General features: G+C 34.4%; 1 protein-coding gene across 1 annotated transcript in view; it reads left to right on the forward strand.

The window, feature by feature from the left end:
• LOC106474820 (organic cation transporter 1-like) overlaps positions 1 to 2,704 on the forward strand; it is a 19,196-nt gene that overhangs the window by 15,470 nt on the left and 1,022 nt on the right. Inside the window, exons 5-6 of the mRNA XM_022403123.1 lie at positions 1,142 to 1,323; positions 2,209 to 2,372. Of these exons, the coding sequence (XP_022258831.1) occupies positions 1,142 to 1,323; positions 2,209 to 2,372 (346 nt within the window). The remainder of the gene's footprint in view (positions 1 to 1,141; positions 1,324 to 2,208; positions 2,373 to 2,704) is intronic.

Consider the following 2,704-nt stretch of genomic DNA (forward strand, 5'->3'; position numbering starts at 1 on the left):
CAAACAAACAATACTGAGCTCATGATTATACGTAAACAACTTTTGAGGTTTGCTGCGTGAGAAGATATAGGATTTGTTGATTGTAGTTCATTTAAATTTTGCAAAATGTTTTTTATCCAACGTCTACCGAGGACTGCTTTTGAGTAGGTCCCCACTTTTAACAACAGGTGTTATTAATTTATTGAGTGTGTGTGGCATGGCCTGTTGGCTAGAAAGCTCGACTTACGATCGAATCCTGTTACCGAAAATGTTCGCCCTTTCAGCAGTGAGGGCGTTATAACGTGACGGTCATTCTCATTATTCGTTGGTAAAAAAAAAAAGCATCCCAAGAGTTGGCGGTGTTGACTAGCTGCCCTCCCTCTAGTCTATCACTTCAAAATTAAGGTCGGCTAACACAGATAACCCTCGAGTAGATTTACACGAACTTAACAAACAAACAAACAGTGAACATATTTGGATTTATGATATTATAGTTGCTACGTTAATATCATTATTTAAAGGTAAGTAGTGAGCAGAAGTCCAAATATCCGGCGGAAAAAAATAATAACAACATAAAAAAAGAAACAAATTAATATAGTCTTTATGAGATTGCGTTTCTGTTGAATAAACTAAGCTGTATTTTTCAGAGTGTTGAAAATAAAGCGATGCGGTCGGTACGGTACGGAGTACCTCCAAAAACCATCTTATTAAAACGGTTTTTACCGCTATTGTTGAGTGTCGTGTTACTCGTTCTAAAAGTTACCGCTCTTCAAGCTCTACTTCCAGTCACGTGGTACGCATGCACGCGACTTAGGTTTTATTTTTGATTCCACTTCGACCTAATCAAACTTAAATTAACTTATTTCAGTTTTTCATACTAACTATAGTAGTTGTTGGTGTTATTGAATATATATTCAAATGTTGTAGCCTCGTTCTGCATAAATAAACAGCTTTGATTTGTATAAAATGTGTTCAGGTGGGTGAGTGGGTGGTGGAGAGTTACTTTCACCACTGCTCAAGTTATTCAAATTTTATCTTAGTTGAAAGGATGGGTTTTATTCTATCAAAATATGAGTTAACTTTGGTATGTGTGTCTATTCTATTAACGAATTTTGTTATTTTACCAAATAAGTTTTATTACTTGGTTTTCTCCTCGTCATAGAGTTTCCTGTCGGTACAACGATACTGGTCTTCGTTGGAAATTTTGGTTGCAACTGCGTCTTTGTTGTTATGTATCAGCAGGCAGCAGAAATATATCCAACCCCTGTCAGGGCTCTGGGAATGGGAACCAGTGCTACCACTTCCTGCATGGCACTGATTTGTGTCCCTTACATCGTCTATCTGGTAATTTGTTCTATTGCAACTTTATTTTGTGAAGTGAAAATCTATGAAATTGAATATCAGTGAGAGACTTACCAAACAATCAGATTCAAGGCTACTTCAATTGAAACTTAGAGCTTAGATATTCCTAAGTTATTGCTCAAAATATGAAGCTGTTTTTTTTTCTTATAGTTTTTAGAATTTATTATGCACAACCGATAGATTTTTATAATTATAATTTACGACAGAACGCTTTAATTACAACATTGTTGTATTTGACGTAAAATATAATTTTGTGATGTAAAACAGTATATCCACGAATAACTATTGGTTACTATACGCTAATGCAGAAATAACAATGACTGCGTGAGGATTATCGAAAGGAGATTTTTTATTGTTATTCCATATGTGTCACGAAGTTCTTTTCCTTTGTTATTCCATATGTGTCACGAAGTTCTTGTCATTTGTTATTGCATATGTGTCACGAAGTTCTTGTCCTTTGTTATTCCATATGTGTCACGAAGTTCTTGTCATTTGTTATTCCATATGTGTCACGAAGTTCTTGTCATTTGTTATTGCATGTGTCACGAAGTTCTTGTCCTTTGTTATTCCATATGTGTCACGAAGTTCTTGTCCTTTGTTATTCCTTATGTGTCACGAAGTTCTTGTCATTTGTTATTCCATATGTGTCATATGGAATAACAAAGGACAAGAACTTCGTGAAGAACTTCGTGACAGGTCATTTATTATTTCATATTTGTCACGAAGTTCTTGTCCTTTGTTATTCCATATGTGTCACGAAGTTCGTTTAATCTTTAACAACAATCTTAAATGAATGATTAAATTATTAAAGTGGTAGTTAAGTCCTAAGTATGCAGATGAATGAATAGTACATATTATATTCACCAGGGGACATATGAACAACACATACCGTATCTTATTATGGGAGGGCTTTGTTTGGTTGCGTCAGTTGCAGCGTCTTTCCTTCCCGAGACTCTACACTATAAACTGCCTCAAACTATAGAGGACGGAGAGGAATTTGGCAAACAACAAACGTATTTTTCTTGCGTTGGGTACGTCGTCCAATCACATTTGTTTTATCAGCTTCCTTCATGTTAACGGTTTATTACAATTCATAACTTTCTTCATCAATATTCAGTTTTACATAACTATATTTCTTTTATTATTTTATTTTCTTTTTTACAAATAATAAACTTTATTTTCTTAATACTTCTTAATTTAAACTTTGAAGATGAAATAACGTTTATCGGTTGATTTCGAACAGCAGGAATTGGATTTGTTTATATCTTCGAAAATGAATATATATATAATGATGAACAACAAGTCGACGGCAGCAAACAACGAACATTATACACGTGTACGTTCAGTAACAAACACTATACAC

Source organism: Limulus polyphemus, unplaced genomic scaffold (genome assembly GCF_000517525.1).
Source record: "Limulus polyphemus unplaced genomic scaffold, Limulus_polyphemus-2.1.2 Scaffold7725, whole genome shotgun sequence".
Lineage (NCBI taxonomy): Eukaryota > Metazoa > Arthropoda > Merostomata > Xiphosura > Limulidae > Limulus > Limulus polyphemus.